This window comes from Fusarium musae, chromosome 9, assembly GCF_019915245.1.
Source record: "Fusarium musae strain F31 chromosome 9, whole genome shotgun sequence".
NCBI lineage: Eukaryota > Fungi > Ascomycota > Sordariomycetes > Hypocreales > Nectriaceae > Fusarium > Fusarium musae.
In genome coordinates this window covers 1642643-1660000 of record NC_058395.1, presented here as the reverse complement: position 1 = coordinate 1660000, position 17358 = coordinate 1642643, and the positions used below count along the sequence as shown (strand labels likewise).

General features: G+C 51.0%; 6 protein-coding genes across 6 annotated transcripts; 2 read left to right on the top strand and 4 right to left on the bottom strand.

Moving 5' to 3' along the window:
- Window positions 1-437: 437 nt before the first annotated feature.
- On the bottom strand, window positions 438-2438 carry J7337_011777 (uncharacterized protein; the record flags this gene model as incomplete). Its single annotated transcript, XM_044829313.1, has 2 exons — window positions 438-2236; window positions 2300-2438. 2 exons carry the CDS (start codon window positions 2436-2438, stop codon window positions 438-440), a joined length of 1938 nt encoding a protein of 645 aa, XP_044675988.1.
- A 1830-nt stretch (window positions 2439-4268) lies between these two features.
- Window positions 4269-7476, top strand: KGD1 (2-oxoglutarate dehydrogenase E1 component; the record flags this gene model as incomplete). Its single annotated transcript, XM_044829312.1, has 2 exons — window positions 4269-6879; window positions 6932-7476. 2 exons carry the CDS (start codon window positions 4269-4271, stop codon window positions 7474-7476), a joined length of 3156 nt encoding a protein of 1051 aa, XP_044675987.1.
- Window positions 7477-7879: 403 nt separating this feature from the next.
- On the bottom strand, window positions 7880-9211 carry CIA1 (Cytosolic iron-sulfur protein assembly protein; the record flags this gene model as incomplete). Its single annotated transcript, XM_044829311.1, has 1 exon — window positions 7880-9211. The coding sequence occupies one exon, from the start codon at window positions 9209-9211 to the stop codon at window positions 7880-7882; it is 1332 nt and encodes a 443-aa protein (XP_044675986.1).
- A 446-nt stretch (window positions 9212-9657) lies between these two features.
- J7337_011774 (uncharacterized protein) lies at window positions 9658-10985 on the bottom strand (the record flags this gene model as incomplete). The annotated part of the gene is made up of 2 exons (XM_044829310.1): window positions 9658-10827; window positions 10959-10985. 2 exons carry the CDS (start codon window positions 10983-10985, stop codon window positions 9658-9660), a joined length of 1197 nt encoding a protein of 398 aa, XP_044675985.1.
- A 1335-nt stretch (window positions 10986-12320) lies between these two features.
- Window positions 12321-13193, top strand: J7337_011773 (uncharacterized protein; the record flags this gene model as incomplete). Its single annotated transcript, XM_044829309.1, has 1 exon — window positions 12321-13193. One exon carries the CDS (start codon window positions 12321-12323, stop codon window positions 13191-13193), a length of 873 nt encoding a protein of 290 aa, XP_044675984.1.
- A 509-nt stretch (window positions 13194-13702) lies between these two features.
- On the bottom strand, window positions 13703-14948 carry J7337_011772 (uncharacterized protein; the record flags this gene model as incomplete). Its single annotated transcript, XM_044829308.1, has 2 exons — window positions 13703-14323; window positions 14373-14948. The coding sequence occupies 2 exons, from the start codon at window positions 14946-14948 to the stop codon at window positions 13703-13705; spliced, it is 1197 nt and encodes a 398-aa protein (XP_044675983.1).
- Window positions 14949-17358: the final 2410 nt, after the last annotated feature.

Here is a 17358-nt window from a genome sequence, read left to right as displayed (position 1 = left end):
GTTCAGCCTGTAGCCCCTCAGATGACTGCAAAACAGGCCTCATCTGACCTATCTAGCCCTCAACACTGATAGTCCGACTCGGGTTGCCGCGATGATAATGGGCAACATCACGGCCATCTCTGAGGCTATCCATGGCAACGAAATATCTGAGATCTATGAAAGTGGCCGAGGCATCTCCACAAAGACACGACTAATATGTCGTTAGTTCAAAGCAATTGCAGGCTAATCTTTGATCATGGTGGAAGCAGAGACAGAAGCCCAAGTCGAAATTGGGTAGAGAATATCAATGATGAGTAGAATGACGAAAAACATGACTTTACGACAGTCCTCGACAAATCAGGGTAAATGTTGCATGAAAGCCTTTCTATATTTCATCGATCCGCCATGCTTTCTTCCCTAAGCTGATCATTACGTTCACAGAAACGGGCTTAGAAGGATCATGCTTCAGTCGATATCTGTATCCCTTCTGCTGCGAGAGCCCTTGAGTAGTCGGCTTGAGCCTTTTCCAAAGCATTCATAGTTGGTTGCATCAAAGCAATCACGGCAGCTTTGCCACCTCCAACATTATCGGATCGCCATCTGATCTTCTTGCCGGTTCGCTGGAAATGGTCTCGGATCTCCTTCTTCCGGCTGCGAATGATTTCCTCGCGTTCCTTGTCGGCTTCTTCTGCGACGGCATTGATACGTGCCAGTGAGCGGCCGAGAGACTCAGCTAGGTACTGTAGCTCACCAGCGCGGTCCGGGTCTCCCGAGAGGAATGCGTTCCAGAATTGATGCAGGAACTCGATGGTAGTTGCGTGGGTAAGGCTGCACTTGCGGGAAATCTCAACAGGGAGCCCCATGGGTTCAGCGGCATCCGTCTCGTGGCCGTATTTTTGAGCGCGTTGCTGGCGCACGCCCTTCATGATGTCCTTGTCAGCAGCTAAGAGAGCGAAGCGTGATCCAACATGTGGCCGTTTGGGGGTATCTTCATCACTTTCGCTGTCTTCATCAAATCCCATTGCTGCCTGAATATTTATTCCGCCAGCACCATCGCTCTCAAGAGTCTCGAGATCTCCCACTATCTCGAACAGAACTTCGCTAGGAACTTGTCTTTCGAAAACCGCAGCTTGTTTCGAGGGGGCAGAGTCATGTTTTGAAAAGAACTTGTTCTGCTCTTTCACGTTGAGCATGATACGATGCTCCTTCGCGTCGCCCTTCAAATCACGCAAAGCCAACTGGACATAAGCGTTGTAGCCGCCATCGGGATCATCAGTGTTGACATCAGAAGGGGCAACGTTGGCCATGATCTTCTCACTGAGGCTATTGAGGGTCTTCACAATTGGTATATTGGCCCTTGGACGCATCTCGACATCCTTCGCGTTTCCACTTTTGAAGCCTCCTTGATTCTCTTCGTTGGCCTCGATGTCGATAAAATGCGGTACTTGGTTTGCCATGATTTTGCTCTGAAAGGCAACCGTATTCTCAGCAGGGTCATATTTGTCGAACAAAGGGTCATTGGGGTCGTTCTCAGCGACTCTTTCACCGCGTAGCTTTTTGGAAAGTCTGCTGAGGAAGAAACGGGACCAGAAGTCCGCTTCGGATATCTTGGGGACATTCTCGTTGTATACACGCTTGATCAGAGGATGTTGTGCGAATATCATCTGCACCTGCTCTACGCTGATGTTTAACTTTAGTTCGCCATCAACAGTCTTGGGTTTGACGGTTGAGAGGACATTATAGGCTCCTTTCTTCTGGTTTATCTCAATAGCATGGGCTCGGAGAAGATTTGTCCGGGTTGACCAGAACTGTGAATTAAAGGCGGCTCCTGACAAGGAGTCGGGCTTGGTCTGCATTGCTTCAACGTATGTTTGATGGAGACTTGTATCTTTTCTCATGAGCGACTGTTGCAACTCGATGTCGTTCTTGAGCTGCGAGTCGTCGAACCAGCGCGAGGATGAAGCATTCTGTGAGTTGACAGCGCTGGCGAAGGCCATGGATGCGGAACCGCTGCCACCACCAGCGCCTGGATTGGGCGTTGAAGAGCCACCACTTGCGCCGGATTGTTTTTGAACAGAACCATCGTTGCCGCGCGTAGACGCTAATAGGCTGGATAACAGATCCTTGACAGCCTTTGCCTCGTCCTTGGCCTCGGCGGTATTGAAGTGAAAGAGATATGTAGCAGGCTCTGCGTCTCCAACCTTTTCAAAGATCTTGAGCATAACCTTTGGTGAAGAATCTGGGGTCTGCTGGAGGTCTGGCGTGGATTCAGGTCAATAATCGAGTCGAATCAGAGGACGAAAACCGCATCTCAGCTTACTTGTGATGTTATTTATGTTTAGCGAGACTGTGGCAGGGCCTCCTGAGTTAGGAGTCCAAGTGACCAGCTGATGGTCACTTGTGAGAGTCAGAATGCCCTCCTTCTTTTTGAAAAGGGTACGTCCCACTGGGATGGCCATATCCACGATGGACTAGGTATCTTGTTGATGCGATGGTTCGATACGGATATCTCACCGTTGAGAAGACGCTTCCAGCTAATAGAGGTGGTACGGTACCTACCTACCTAGATAGATTGGATTGGATGCCTGCTCTTCAGTGCTTTGTTAGTCAAGACCCACCTACGACCACTGCACTGATTTCATGATTACCTAAGGCAGCATAGCATACCTTAGCTCCGTGCCTAGGTACAGGACGGACCTCAGGACTCGGTTCCTAGAATTGAAAAGCAGGAGGTTCATCTAGAATACACAAGGTCACTCCCCAGTATGTAATGGTTGCCTTGTTCAAATTGCATATACGACTGCAACATCACATCAAAACCATCATCAAGCCAATCAAAGTACATAATCAGGTGATGGCGCAAAAATGTAAGTGGGGTTGCTAGCTATTTTCTCAGTTTTAGCACATCTTAACAGTAGAATAGACGCTGTAACTGATCCCCATACATAACTACGTCAGAGCTTTGGGTGCGCATTGCATGGGGTACCTATGTTTGAATGTGGCTGGTGAGTTATCATAAACTACAAACTACCTTACCTGTTTCACTGTGGCTCGACCCTAGACGCATTCAAAGCGCTCTCCGAAACCTGAAATGCATGAGATGATGAATGCATGTACCAACAAGAGGTACAGTAAGTAGGTACCTACAGTAAATGCATACATACCTTAGGTACCTGGGTACTGTCCCAACTCAAACTCGACCTTTGTGGCGTCGGCTATTGACCCTGTTTGAACCACGTAACTAAAACCTCATCGAGGTTTTTATACTCCGCAATCTCAGTTGCTTTCCTGGCCGCCCCGATTCACTCCATGTTTTCACCAACTTATACTGACACGTCTTTTTTCGAGGCTAGACCGTCTGAGGAAGATCTCCCTATTTCCACAAATGCACTGCACTACCAGGTTTTATTTTAGCCCCCCTCGACTATACATAATACTGGCTGGTACATAAGCACAAAACCATCATCATGAATTTGTCGGCATTGGAAACCAAATGCCCCAAGCAAGATCATGGGGAAGTACAAGCGATGGCCCGGCTCAACGGGTGTCATGGATGGTGAACACTGAACGGCAGAGCGTTTCCGGGAATCATTCTCTCCTTGCTAAAGCATCACGGTGATCCTCGGTAAAGAAGCCTCAAGTCTCCGAAAAGGAACCCCAAAGCCCCAATAATATTGGACGTGCCCCAATGACAGTTGCCGCAAAAGTCCACGATGACCTCCAAAACAGTGTGTCATGTGGGTTCCCGGACAATCAAGACCGGTCACCTTTCACCTTGGATTTTACCTAATTCTCCCTATGAAAACCTCCCAACACTGCCTGACCTGCACCGTGCGCCGCACGGAGTTTTCTCGGTGACCGAAGCGCTGCGGGGGCCCCTAGCCAATGAGAACCTCAATCCCTGGCGGCCAGAACCGGGTTTGCCGGGGGTCGTCATAGTAATTTTTATCAACAGGAGGACATCAAAGGCCAGACCAGGTACGTACGGTACGGTACCTAGCGACTTGAGCTCCAGCGCTGCTCATACCTAAAACAATTTCTTCCCGTCGTCTACTTGTTCTTCCCGTGTCCCTCCCAACTACCTACATACTTACTTACCTATCCACCTTGTCCATCCATCAATTCCTCTCTCCTCAGTCTTCACGGGGAACCCTTTGTTGACTTACTCCGCCATTCTTTCGTGCCGTGATCAAGCTCGTCGAGGGATGCTTCCCATTCGTATCCTCTAGTTCCTTTTACCTCCCCATACCTGTTCTGTTTCTCCACATACACAAACACAAACGCTCATCATGTTGAGGAATTCGCTCTGTAGAGCTAGCTCGCAGCTCCTCCGCGGTGCTCGATGCTCTGCTGCCTCGTCTTCCGCCTCTATCTCGACTCTCTCGGCCCGTACATCATCATGGAAGCTCGCCGCCTCCCGCCGTTCTCTGGCCGTTGCTGCTCGTCGCAACTATGCGACCAGCGCAACTTCTGCGCCTCCCGATCCTAACGATAACTTCCTCTCTGGAAGCACCGCTAGCTACATCGATGAGATGTACATGCAGTGGAGGCAAGATCCTGAGAGTGTCCATGTCTCGTGGCAGATTTACTTCAAGAACATGGAGAGCGGCGAGATGCCCATCTCTCAAGCCTTCCAGCCTCCTCCTAACCTGGTCCCAAACATGACCGGTGGCGTCCCTCGCCTTGCTGGCAACCTGGCCATGGAGGATGGCTCCGATGTCACCAACCATCTCAAGGTTCAGCTTCTTGTCCGTGCTTACCAGTCTCGCGGTCATCATACCGCCAAGATTGATCCCCTCGGTATCCGAGGTACCAACGACGCCAAGGGCTTCTCCAACATCAAGCCCAAGGAATTGACTCTCGAGCACTATGGTTTCACAGAGAAGGACATGGACACCGAGTATACCCTCGGCCCTGGTATCCTGCCTCGCTTCAAGCGTGATGGCCGTGAGAAGATGACTCTCCGTGAGATTATCGATGCTTGCGAGAGAATCTACTGTGGTTCTTTCGGTGTTGAGTTTATTCATATCCCTGACCGTGACAAGTGCGACTGGCTCCGTGAACGTCTTGAGGTTCCTACTCCTTTCAAGTACTCTGTCGATGAGAAGCGCCGTGTTCTTGACCGACTTATCTGGAGTTCCAGCTTCGAGTCTTTCCTGGCCACCAAGTACCCCAACGACAAGCGATTCGGTCTCGAAGGCTGCGAGACGCTTGTCCCTGGTATGAAGGCTCTCATTGACCGCAGTGTCGACTATGGTGTCAAGGACATTGTCATCGGTATGCCTCACCGTGGTCGTCTCAATGTTCTCTCCAACGTCGTCCGAAAACCCAACGAGTCTATTTTCAGCGAGTTCGCTGGTACAAACGGTGCCGAGGATGAGGGATCTGGTGACGTCAAGTACCATCTTGGTATGAACTTTGAACGTCCCACTCCCTCCGGCAAGCGTGTTCAGCTTTCTCTGGTTGCCAACCCTTCGCATCTCGAGGCTGAGGATCCCGTCGTCTTGGGCAAGACCCGCGCTATTCAGCACTACAACAACGACGAGAAGACTCACCGCACCGCCATGAGTGTTCTCCTTCACGGTGATGCCGCCTTTGCTGCCCAGGGTATCGTCTACGAGTGTCTCGGCTTCCACTCTCTCCCCGCCTTTTCTACCGGTGGTACCATTCACCTCGTCGTCAACAACCAGATTGGTTTCACCACTGATCCTCGATTCGCCCGATCTACCGCTTACTGTACCGATATTGCCAAGGCCATCGACGCGCCTGTTTTCCACGTTAACGCTGATGATGTCGAGGCTGTCAACTTTGTCTGTCAGCTTGCTGCCGATTGGCGCGCCGAGTTCCAACACGATGTTGTCATCGACCTCAACTGCTACCGAAAGTACGGTCACAACGAGACCGACCAGCCTTCATTCACCCAACCGCTCATGTACAAGCGCATCACTGAGAAGGAGCCTCAAATCGACATCTATGTCAACAAGCTCATCGAGGAGGGCTCTTTCTCCAAGGCGGATGTCGATGAGCACAAGCAGTGGGTCTGGGGCATGCTCGAGGAGAGCTTCACCAAGTCCAAGGACTACACTCCTACCTCCAAGGAGTGGACCACCTCTGCTTGGAACGGCTTCAAGTCTCCAAAGGAGCTGGCCACCGAAGTTTTGGCTACTAACGAGACAAGTGTCAAGAGTACTACTCTCGAGCATATCGGCACAGTCATTGGAAGCACCCCCGAGGGCTTCCACGTTCACCGCAACTTGAAGCGCATTCTCGCCAACCGAACCAAGTCGGTTGTTGAGGGCAAGAACATCGACTTCCCTACTGCCGAGGCTCTGGCCTTTGGTTCTCTCGTTACTGAGGGCTACCACGTCCGTGTCTCCGGTCAGGATGTCGAGCGTGGTACCTTCTCTCAGCGACACGCTGTCTTCCACGACCAAGAGACCGAGGATACCTACACTCCCCTTCAGCACCTGAGCCAGGACCAGGGCAAGTTCGTCATCTCTAACTCTTCCCTCAGTGAGTTTGGTGCTTTGGGCTTTGAGTATGGTTACTCGCTCTCCTCGCCCCACGCCCTTGTCATGTGGGAGGCACAGTTCGGTGACTTTGCCAACAACGCTCAATGTATCATCGACCAGTTTATCGCCTCTGGCGAGGTCAAGTGGATGCAGCGAACCGGTCTTGTCATGTCTCTGCCCCACGGTTACGATGGCCAGGGACCCGAACACTCTTCTGGGCGTCTGGAGCGATACCTTCAGCTCAGCAACGAGGATCCCCGTGATTTCCCCACTGGTGAGAAGCTTGTCCGTCAACACCAGGACTGCAACATGCAGATCGCCTACATGACCTCTCCTGCCAACTTGTTCCATATTCTCCGCCGCCAGTTGCACCGCCAGTACCGCAAGCGTAAGTAGAATGGATACTCTTCTGTTTTCTTTAGGTGCTAACTTGTCTGCAGCCCTCGTCATCTTCTTTTCCAAATCCCTTCTCCGTCACCCTCTGGCTCGTAGTAACATTGAGGAGTTCACTGGTGAGAATGCTGGCTTCCAGTGGATTATCCCGGATCCTGAGCATGAGACTGGTGCCATCAAGGCTCCCGAGGAGATTGAGCGCGTTATTCTCTGCAGCGGTCAGGTCTGGGCTGCCCTTCACAAGCACCGTTCCGAGAACAACTTGGATAACGTCGCCATCACTCGTATTGAGCAGCTTAACCCCTTCCCTTGGCAACAACTCAAGGAGAACCTCGACCAATACCCCAATGCCAAGACCATCGTCTGGTGCCAGGAGGAGCCTCTCAACGCCGGTGCCTGGAGCTTCACTCAGCCCCGTATCGAGACTCTGCTCAACAACACTGAGCACCACACCCGCAAGCACGTAATGTACGCTGGCCGAAATCCCAGTGCTTCGGTCGCCACTGGTCTCAAGCAAGTTCACATGAAGGAGGAGCGTGAACTCCTTGAGATGGCTTTCACTGTTAAGCAGGACAAGCTCAAGGGCGAGTAAGCGGATGAAGACTGAAGGAATAGGTTTAATGGGGGATTGCAATATGGATAGTATGGTATGGTAATTGCATGGCCACTAATCGTTTGGGAGGGAAGAATTTTATAAAAGCCGCTGGATCTGGGGAGCAATTGAGCTTCTCATGTAAACCACTTGTATCATACCCTCCTAGACGAAGGACATTTTTGCCCTATATTGGCATGGGCTTGGGAACGACATAGCATGATTTCTTTTCACAGTTTAAGAGTACAGAGCACCTGACGGTTCGTTTCATTTTCTTCATCTGGCGTTGCGCAGACGATACATCTATCCCACCTACTGATATTCACATGTGTTTCAAAGTACAAGTAAGTGAGTAGGTGGGTTTATTCTTCGATTGTATGTAGTATCTCAACAAGATGCAATGCTACCTTGGCGCGTCAATCTCAACCTCAACCTGCCACGGTCGTACGATCCCGTCATCGCCCGTTGTAACTAGCATCTCCTCTTCCCCGCGCCGCTCCGAGCCGGCATCGTATCTCCGGCACCAGGTAATATGATTAACCTCGAAGGGTCCATGAGCTCCGGGTTGCGAAGTTAGGAGTCTCCAATTCGTCTGCTTTTGCTTGCCCTCCTCAGTGTTACCCATGGTTTGGTCTTGGGGGTCGATTGTCGTGACATGTTGCTCCGAGTCCTCGGCGTAAAGCGCAACGATACCGTCACTGCCAGTACTCGCTACGAGCCCTGTCTGGGCACTCCATGTCACAGAATAGATATCACGGGTGTGCACCTTGGGTAAGACAGATGTGCATGCCCACTCTTCTCGTAGAGATCTCCGCATCGTATTGGGGATTCCACCAAGAGCACCGGCATCACCTCCCGTACTATTCTCCTCCGCCTCATCGTCCTGCTTCAATGTCCACACCCTGATAGTGTTATCGGCAGAAAATGTCAAGAGTCGCGGGAAGCGGTCTCCCTCCCGGGGTCGTTGCTCCCATTGAAGCCCCCAGACAGTGCCCTCGTGACCTTCAAGAACAGCAACACAAACCCATTCTGCATCGCCATCTTCTCGCCAGATGCGCACTGTATTGTCATAACTTGCGCTGGCTAGCACGTCGGCCGAGTAGCTGCGTCGGGCGTTGCGACCAGGGACGTCGGGACACCAAGCGACAGCCTTGACATCACCCTCGTGTTCGTTAAGCACGGCGATAGTCTCCCACTCGTCGTCTTCCTCGGATGCGCCGATATCCTCCCATATCCAGACTGACTTGTCGCGCGAGCAGGTAGCGAGATAAGAACCCGAGGGGCTGAAAGCGCAAGACTTGATTTCCGAGTCGTGGCCCTCGAGCACAAGCGTAAACTCCCACTCCTTGCTGGTAGTATCGCCATCATCGTCGCCATCATCATCGTTTCTCCTCCGCACGCTCTGCGCCGTGACCTCAACCTCGAGCCCCCCCTCGTTCTGTTCTTGGCCCTCCCAGCGCCATATTCCAGCTGTAGAGTCAAAGCTGCCAGTGACGAGACATAGGTTGCCGGGGCGCAGATGGGGCTTCCATGCGACAGAGCGGACGGAGCGGGTGTGGCCTCCGGTAAGGACGCTGTGGGCCGAAGCAGTCGAGAGAGAGAACACAGTGACGGCCTTTCCGTGGGCGGTTGCGATCAGAGGAAGAGTCGGGTGAGGAACCGAGGCCCAGGCGCGTTCGTGAAGGTCAGGTTTGAGGGGCGTGAGGGCAGTGATGGAGGCCGAAGTCGGCGCCATGATGAGCGAAGCCGCGAGGGCAATTGACGACGGGCGATGGAGATTTCAATGTTTGAGAGTGTTGTTCGGCTGGATTAGGCTGTCAAGGTAATGACCAAGAAAGAGTTGAGGTGGTGAAGTTTAATAGTTCATTTGAGCATTTCCCCTCCTTGGGCCAAAAAGTTGACAATGTGATTAATGGATGATGGATTGGGGGGGGGGGGGGGCGGTTGAGTGATAAGATAAGGACGTAGTACCTAAGGTTAACTACCTTAGTTAATAGCGAGAACCCCTCCGTCATTAAGGTAGTAGGTTGAGTCAGTGACGTACTGAGCATGGGTCTGAGTAGACTCAAGTTAGGTACCTACGCTGATCAAATCGCATAAAAGAAGCCGCATCAATTTTTACAAAATGACGGATAGATACTTAGATAGGTACTCAACTTGTTATGTACATAAATAACAGATTTAAACAACCTTTGAATGGACCCACAACCAAGCCTCCTTCACATCACCTCCAGGCCTCAAGTTCTGCTCCCTTGCTCTCTCGAGACCCCCCTTTCTGAACCCTCCTGGAAGGAGAAGCCATACCAGAGTGATAGCACCAAGGAGCCCGACTATTATAGGCTGTAGAACCTGGACTCCGGTCTTTTGCGCAATTGCACCAACCGCAAATGGTCCCACAGCTGCACCACCTCCTCCGACCGCAGCCGCGAACCCGATGGCACTGACGTGATAATCAGCTGGGAGTAACTTGGTTGCAGCAACCATGGCAGCAGGGAACAGAGGCCCCAGGAAGAACCCAAGAAGCATGACGAAGATGACGGAGGCGACGAAGTTGGGGACAAGCCAGTACAGCAGTTCCAACCCTATGGAGAGCACAAGATAGACCATGATGGCCGTCTTCTCACCAGTCCTCTCTGTGACGAAGCCCAAAACAACCCGACCCAATGTCAGCCCGAGCCAGAACAGTGTCACTGTCAGGCCAGCAAGGAAAGGTTTGGCATGTCGTACTCGAAGCATGAAAGTGACAATCCAACCCCCCAAGCTGACCTCAGTCGCAACGTACCCCAGGAGGAAGACGGCCACTATCCAGGTGATGGGTTTCTTGAGTGCCATGCGTGTTGTTGCACGGTCTTTGGCTTCGTCGTAGCGAACTCGCTGTCGATACACTTGGCCGGTTGCACCCGAGAATGCGGCTGTTCCGACAACAAGCTCAACCACAGCAAGTCCTATCATGATATAGTAGAAGGTGTACCAGTTCAGTTTCCCCTCAGCTACCATGGCGGACGCGATCAGAGGGCCAATGGTACCACCGAGGCCATAGGCGCCGTGGAGGAAACCCAGGAGCTCGTTGGCTCTGTGCATGTTGCCAATCCAGGCATTGTAGCCGCTATCTTGGATGCCGTTACCGAAGCCAGTAAACAGCATCACACAGGGTAGCGCTGGGAATGGAGGGTGAAGTGCCACGGGAATGTAGGCGGCGAGGCGACAGAGAGGCCCAAGAACTGCAACGCCTCGTTGGCCTAGGGTGTAGTGTATCCAGTTGTTGGTGAGTGCAGCGACTACATAACCAGCTACGGGTACGAGAAAGAGAGTAGAGACGGTGGTGTAGTTGATGCCATAGTATGTCTCGATCTATTCACATTAGAGATGAGGAGTAGACGATTCAGTGGAAGACACGCACATATGGCAGCAGAGCCTGTGTGTGGGCAGGTATAGTAGTTAGTAGACCGAGTCAGTCTGGTAGAGGCAGTAAGTTGACCTACCCCTGGAGATGCATCATTCATGCCCATGATGAGAAATGAGAAATTGGTGGCATAGTAACGATACGAGTTTATTCGAGGGCTGTTCCAATGCTCAAGTTCATTGATCGACTCTCCGCTGTCGGGCTGCTGCATGGCCTCCACAGAGCCCAGCTTCTCTTCTAACTCGTCGTCATGATGATTCTGTTGTTGAGTTTGCTCTATCTGGCAAGACTTCGAGTTCGAGTTCATTGAAGGGTCAATAATAAGCTTGAACGTTGATTCTGATTGGTTTCGTAGTACAGATATGTTTGTCGGAAGAGATATGAAGTCTCTTCATACGAGACCGCATTCCACATACATGATGCTACTAGCTAGGTAGGTATATAAGTACCTATTGGACACGACCGAGGTAGGGTAAATTTCTCGCTAGAATGAATAACCCATTGGATGCAGCCGTTCGAGTACAGTACCTAGACTAGTACGGAGTACCTACAGTACCGGGCCTACCCACTGAGAGATCCATAATTTATTTGCCAGTTGAGTTGAGCATCCATCCAATCCAATATTGACTCTTGTTTCATAATAAGGTTGGGTGCTGGAAACCCGGGCGGGGCAACGGGACGGTAGCCCGAAACGTGCTGTGATTACAGGTCTGAGCTAGGTTCCTATTTGACCATGCTGTCAGAAGACATCGGCGGAACCATTCCTACCTAAGGTATCTATGGATCATCTGTGTGGCTGATACTCGGGCGCAACGTTTGAACCCAAAGCTCATACATCACAAGCAAGACTGTCAATTCGGGGGCACAGTTGTGATTTTCTCAGCTAATGAAAAATGGGGAGGTCAAGATTGACTTGGCCTCCCTTGGATACCTTGATGCCTAAGGTAGTTTGTGCTCTCATCATTTGAGGTCGTCAAACAGCTCAAGGGAAAAGAGACTCTTGGAGAATTCTTCATCATCAATCACAATACACGTGTTGAACTGAGGCTGTGTAACAACCTAATGATGAGATGAAATGCTACGCCACACGCGGGGTCTTTGACAACGTCATCGGCCTCCCCAGGTCAGTTCAGTTCAGTTGAGTTGAGCGGGAGGCGGCTTAAAATACGACATTGAAATGCCCAACTGTACCTGCCTACAGGGCGTGTTCGGAGTGCAATACAGTATTTATCCCGTCCTCATAAGGCTGACGTACGTCCATCCTTTGAGTTAGGGTGCCTCACCTCAGCCACATAATATAAGCTTCCAACTTCCCCTCCTCTACGGAGTAGTTATACCTACCTGCCTTATAACAGAACCAACCGTCTCGTTAGGTCTGCGTCGCTTTACACTTTACACTTACTTGCAGATCCCCCCTCTCCCTTACCTACCTTATCATACAATGTCAAAAGACTACTACGAGTACGAAGAATACTCTCGTCGCCGACGTGACTTTTCTCCCGACAACTATTCCGGTGGTGCCCCAGGGTCTCAGCAACAAGGCCCTCCTCCTCCTGGCGCTCCTCCTTATGCCTCAACCTCCCGTCTTGATGATCCTTACTACGGCGGCATGCCTCCTCCTCCGCGGGAGCGCATGACCCTCGAGCCTCCCGAGTCACAGAACCGCCCACGATCTGTCCCACCAAACACCACCATGGTCCGACGCAGCCGCTCTCGTTCCCGTCCTCCCTCGGACGACGACGACTATGACGACAGACGGAGCTCACGAAACCGCTCACAGAGTCCCGTTACCCGCGCTCGGAACGTCGTTGATGAGAACTTCTCTCATTCCGCCGGCGGCATCGGCGCCGGTATCTTAGGCGCTGTCGTTGGTGGTCTTGTAGCTCGCGAGGCGACTGAAGCTGCAACACGCCGCAAGCACAAGACCCGGGGTTACGAAGACGAGAATGAGGACCGCACTCGTCTCGTTTCCACCATTCTCGGCGCTGTCGCCGGTGGCCTAGGAGCCAATGCTCTCGCCAATAGGGTTGAAGATTCTAGGGAGCGAGACCGACGACGCCAACTCGACTGGGAGCGTGAGCGCAGCTACGTGCGCGAGCAGGAGATGCCCCGTTATGAGCAACGGAGATCCAGTGACCGTGACAGAGAGGACGACCGTCGCGATCGTGACCGTGACCGTGACCGGTATGATCGCGGCAGGGCACTACCCCAAAATGATGATGATGATTATGACTTCGTCTACGATGATCCGCGATACGAAGATCGAGAACCTAGGCGACGTAGAAGCGAGGACAACTACCGCTATCGCCAATAGTCGACCCTTCTTTTTGCCCCTCGACAACCGATTACTGCTTCATTATGACGTCTCACGATAGTATTTCTTTCGTTATTTTCTTCTTGTTTACTTCTTCTCTTGGTTTATGTTGGGTGACGTTTTAAATTTTGCGAGCCGTACTAGAAGTGTTTTTCATTACCACAGGCTGAACCATCAATCTGGATATCAACTTTTGGGGGATCTCACGAGAACATGACTTGGCGCCTCTTGGATATTTACATAGTCGATACTGTTATGTTTTTAAAGTGCTTACGGTGTCATGTATGGTTTCATGTACCTATTGGAGTCCTCTTTGGCGAATTCTGGGGTTACTTCTCGTATCGATTTTACAATGCATTCGCATATCATGATAAGGATTACCGCAGCTGAATCACCTGCCCTATTTGCAACACTCCAACTCCATGATGACGTGCTGTCCAACCAATTCAACTCCATCGAAAGCAACAAGACCAAAACCATGACTTGTCACAAGTAACAAGTCCATTCAATCATATTCCTTCCTGAACCGCTGTCCACCGTCGCTCGCCCCGGTTGCTGGAGTCCCTGCCATTGCCTCCAGTGTGTTCTCGAACATCCTGCTCTCGCTCCACGATCACCTTGAAGAACTGAGCTATGTCAGCAAGCGCGCGCTGCTGATAGTCAGGGACATCAAGCATTTTGAAGGTTGACTGGGTGTCGACCAACTGCTTCGCAATCACAGAATCTGGCTGGCAAAGTGTTCGGACGCACATTGCTCGGGCATTGACCTTCATGGCGTGCAGGAGCCCGCCAATCTCAACATGATCGGCTTGTCGGCGGCCATAGAAGCGAAAATCGTCGACGTGCAAGTTGATAAGTTCAAGCTGCGTCTCCAGGTCGTAGCGGAAACCAACAACCTTTGGTCGGCCTTTGTTATGCCACGTATCTGCTACCTTCTTGAGCTTGTCAGGCACAAGCCGACCCTTGTCCAGTTGCACCGTAATATAGTCATTCAATGCAGTGCTCAGGTTGAACTCCAGTTCGCAGTAGAGAAGGCTTTGCTCTCTGGCATTTAGTGAAATGGCGACCTGTGATGTCGGGCGAGACCGGATTGCGGGTTGCGCCCGACGAGAGGTATAATGAAGCTCCGTCTGCGGCTGAGTTAGTACAAATATCTGACGCTGTATTTCACCAACATACCATGTCTTTTGCGAGTTTCTTGATGTTGTCCAAAATTCCGGTCTTCTTCTGGGGCGTCTTTGCGCTTTGATCAGGGCCGCCGTCAGGGCGTTCGAGCCACCCGTTATCCCCAATCATTATTTTTTCGCCCTTCTTGGAGCTTGGGTAGTCTGTCCCTCTGAAATAGAATTGCAGTGGTGAGAATACGGGAGTGTCTTGGACAGCCCGACGATAGTTGCCGTTATCAGAGCCCACTGTTATGACTTGTGGGATCGGTGTAGACTGCACTGCGATGGCTCGAGCTTGTCTCAGCCCATCTGCAGAGCTCTTCGAGCGTCGAGGCCTATTGACTACATCCTCTGGATGGCTTACCGACTCCTTGATCATGGAGGAATCATGGGTCCTTTTCCACTCTTGAAAGTAGCCCTCTCCAGCACCATTGAATCTGGATTGTGATCTGGCGTGGCTGAGGCGAAGAGGTGATGGGCGGGCAGTTTGTTGAGGGGAGTAGACCGAAGAGGTATCATCGTCGAAGATCGGCTCACGCTCAAAGCTTCCCTGCCCCAAAGGAGAGACTGAATCGGGAATATCTTCCATCTCGGCTGGCCGAGGAACTGCCCCACTATGACGGAGATTCCCAAGCTGCAACGGAGAAGGCGGGTTGATATGTCGACGTTCTGCTAAACTGGCAGAGAACAAGTCCTTGGAAGAACCCGAATGGCGACCGGGCATAAGCTCCGAAAAGGTTGGAGAATTCACATCAGAGGGACCATCTTCTCTAGTAGTCCAACCGTAGGAATACTCATGCTGTAGAAGTCTTGGTTTGTTCTTTCGTGGTGTCGACCTTGGAGTGGTTCTTGGAGTGGCCATCGTAGACTTTTTCTTGAATTTAGCGGCCTTGGTTGGGCTCTTATCGACTTGATGACTGAAACTTCAGGGAAATTAGTTGGAAATATAGATTAATAGAAAAATATGGCATACGCGTCCGTAATCTTGTCAACTTGACTTTCAGTCAAGTTCATGCGAATATGAAGGGGTTGCTTGACAAGACGCTTGCGCGGGGATAGCGACCGCGCTCGCGACTCGAATTCTGGTGAGATATCCAGGAAGTCTCTTCTCAAAGGCGTCAATGCAGATGCTGAAGGGTCAGAGTAGCGCCCTCTAATCGAACTGTCTTGTTGCATCGAGCCCAGAATCTTATCCCAGTAGCTACTTAACAGTAGCTCCGAGTAATACAGGTTGATGGCAACATATCACGGTGGAGGTTCAGGTAAAGTACTGTAACGAAAGCCAGGGGGGAAGAAATGCTAGCAGGGTGAATGAATGAATGCATGAATGAATGAGTGAATGAATCAGGGACTTCGGATGGACCGGTTGAAAACTTGGGTGCTGAATTGTGGTCAGCTGGCAACAAGTGTCAATGATAATGCAACACTCACGATCCTCTGCCTCGATTTTGGGAGACCTGTACCGCCTCATTGGAGTCTTACTCATGCTGCCTTGCGGTTGAACTGATCCATAAGTCCCCAACAAGGCTTTTCAGAGACACTCACCTCATCTGCTTGTCATAATTTAACACACCCTGCAACGCCGTCGGGAACATCAATTGTAACTAATGAGAGCGGTGTTGCCATCTGTAATCAATGCCACTGTCGAACCAAAGCTGAGGTGTGAAAGGCCCGTGGAACCTCAAAGAGTTTAATACCTCTTTTGTTGGTGAGGCAGTTACCATATCCATTGCTTTATCTTCGGCGACAGGCAGTTCTCTTATGAAAGGTGGAAGCGACATGTCGCTGGTGAACAACCCAAACTTCCTTGCAAAGTTGGCGTTGGGTATTTCGCAGTCCCTGACCTGAGCATCGAACTGCTGTTTGAATGCTTCATGGGCCATAATGATGGAATGATTATCTTGGACCAGCGCAGGCTTTTGATTCTCATTCTTTCCGCTTCCTTTGTCTGTCACGCGGAACATATGTATAATTTGAGTCATCTTTTCCGAACGGACGATTTTGGAGCTTAGTGATCGACGGTGATGACCGCGCTCAGCCTGTGCCTGATGCTTTTCCGTGGCTCTCCTTTTGGGTAGTTCGCCGAGGTCAATTGATTTTTCACCTACCAGTCTGCCCTTATGAATCGTATTCTCATTCCATTGCATCTCGTGAAACTCTCTGGCCTTGAGCTGACGAAACGCACGGGTACCCCCGTCGCGAGATGAAATATACATTGTATGTTCTATCACCCAGCTCTTTCGTATACCGATACCGCTTGGGTAAAGCGATGACCTTGTTATTATAGGTGAGTAGTCTGAAAGTCGAGTGCGATATCTTTGAGGGTGACTTTTCCTCCAGTCTACCAGGGCAGTTGTCGGTACAATATTGGACGTGACAGTTGTGAGGTGCGGGACATGAGGAAGTTCGAGATCAGTCTGCTCCTTTTGTCAACTAATGGTTGTCATGAGTCCATTGAGGGATTCCCCACATGTCTGTTCAAGTGATCATGTCTCCAACGCTGAAATGCTGCACCTGGGTCATCCGAATGATGGCAATCGACTTCAATCATCTCGTAGAGTACGCCTCCTGCGTACCCAAGGAACTCATCGCCAAGGTGGTCTCGTAGTAGTAGGAAGACCTAAATCACGTCAGAAAGCATTCTTTGTCGTTGCAGAGGCATCTGACAAGCCGAATTCCATCACGGTACTGGTAGTTGCGAGGTATGTGGGCACAATATCTCACAAGAACGTTGCGGCATTCTGCGAGGTATCTGTTAGTTGACGTTCTAAGTTTATCTCATGCATATACTGACTCTCTTCGTCAAAGATATCTGTGATGTTCAAGGACCGGTCTCTTGCGAGACAGACAGAAAGTTGTGTGGTATCGCCCATTTCCAATATCACTTGGTCTTGAATAATCGTTCGTTCAGGTCCGAATAGCAGCTTACAAGCCTCTCAAGGGGTGATTCGCAAAATATGTCGCGTTTCGACATTCATTATGTGAACTTTTTTACTTGT